General features: G+C 39.0%; 1 protein-coding gene across 1 annotated transcript; it reads right to left on the bottom strand.

Moving 5' to 3' along the window:
• Positions 1-424: 424 nt before the first annotated feature.
• Positions 425-1,691, bottom strand: LOC106752066 (fatty acid synthase-like; the record flags this gene model as incomplete). Its single annotated transcript, XM_014633504.1, has 3 exons — positions 425-840; positions 944-1,175; positions 1,441-1,691. Coding segments are annotated over 3 exons (662 nt in total), but the record flags the coding sequence as incomplete, so codon positions are not given.
• Between the last annotated feature and the right edge of the window lie 114 nt (positions 1,692-1,805).

The following is a 1,805-nucleotide window of genomic DNA, read 5'->3' as shown; positions in this document are numbered from 1 at the left end:
ATGCTTTATTACGAGCACTTGCATCCAAATAAACCGTTACAGCTGATCGTTACCAACAGTAATTATGCCGAATGAGTAACGAATTGATACATAAAAGGCTATTTGTGGCCAATAATCGACGCACAGTCATTTTTTGCACGATAACGCTCGACCGCATGTTGCGAAAGCGTGAAACTAATATTTTTACAGCTTGAATGGGAAGTCCTCCCACCACCAGCGTACTCTCTAGACATGGCACGGTCGGATAACCATCTTTGACGGTCGATACAACACGCACGTAAGGACACACATTCCTCTACNATATTCATGGGCATAAATCCTTGCTCTGCATTTGGTGGGACCAGAATGGTATGCTTTATTACGAGCACTTGCATCCAAATAAACCGTTACAGCTGATCGTTACCAACAGTAATTATGCCGAATGAGTAACGAATTGATACATAAAAGGCTATTTGTGGCCAATAATCGACGCACAGTCATTTTTTGCACGATAACGCTCGACCGCATGTTGCGAAAGCGTGAAACTAATATTTTTACAGCTTGAATGGGAAGTCCTCCCACCACCAGCGTACTCTCTAGACATGGCACGGTCGGATAACCATCTTTGACGGTCGATACAACACGCACGTAAGGACACACATTCCTCTACACACTTCTCCAGTTACGAAGATGTCCAACCGAAGAAGGCCATTAGAGTTGGTTTAGTGTAGACGTAGGTAGCATAGATTCGATTCATATCCTTTGCCTTTCGGAGGTACAATATCGCCATAGCTTCACTGCGCATATAACCAGTACCAGAAGCATCAAATGGCTTGCAATAACCATCACTGGAGAGAACGCCTTAAATTGTTGAATTGATTGATAATAACAGCAATTCCAAAAGTTCTTGCCGTTATAATGTTTAGATGCAAATGAACAAACAGGTTCTTAAGTATAACTTTACCGAGTTGAAAAAATTGCAACTTAAGGTTGGGATGCAGACAGATGTTGGCGCCCCCCACGATAGCCGCGTCGCATTCTCCACTTCGTATCATTCTGTAAGCTTCCGCCATGGCATAGTGGCTTGAACTGCAAGCCGTATCCAAGGTATAAGATGGTCCATCAAGGCCTAACCAGTTAGAAATGCTGTTGGCTAACCAGTATTTACTACATCCAACAATTGGATATCCAGCTGTCTAATCACAAATAAAGATGCGATATCATGTAAATTTTTCTCAAGCATCTTTCTCTCTGTATTGCATGCGTATATAAAAAATCCCAGGATAGCCGAATATTTCCACTACATAGCCGTTTATATAACCACGATAAAGTTTAAATAAAAGTTGTTTAAATATATTTTATACTTGTAACATTATTATCATATAAAATGCTTCGTTTATGAAATATTCAACCGACCGAAATATCTTTATTAAATATTTTAAATATCGTTAAATATTTTACTTGAGGCCTGTAATAGGTAATTATGTTTCTTGTCGTAGAGTAACATGATCCTATAAAGACACCGGTTTTTGTTCCTCTTAATTCTTTAGGATTTACACCGGCATCAATAATTGCTTCGTAGGTATGTTCAAGCAACATCCTGCACATAGGATCAGTGGCGTGCGCTTCCGAAGATGTTATGTTGAAAAATTGCGCGTCGAACTTCTGTTCATGGTTAATAAGTCCCGATCGAGTCGGCATATCGTAATGAACTGTTAAAATTACGGATATTTACTTTATTATACTTAGTATATAATCGATTGAATTTCTCAAAAAGCAGCAGAGGATTAATATTTTCACTTTTGAAATTTTATGCGAATAGTAGA

The sequence above is a fragment of the Dinoponera quadriceps genome, unplaced genomic scaffold (genome assembly GCF_001313825.1).
Source record: "Dinoponera quadriceps isolate SergipeBrazil2010 unplaced genomic scaffold, ASM131382v1 scaffold60, whole genome shotgun sequence".
Classification (NCBI taxonomy): Eukaryota; Metazoa; Arthropoda; class Insecta; order Hymenoptera; family Formicidae; genus Dinoponera; species Dinoponera quadriceps.
The sequence above is the reverse complement of the archived record's forward strand: the minus strand, read 5'-3'. Positions and strand labels throughout refer to the sequence as shown.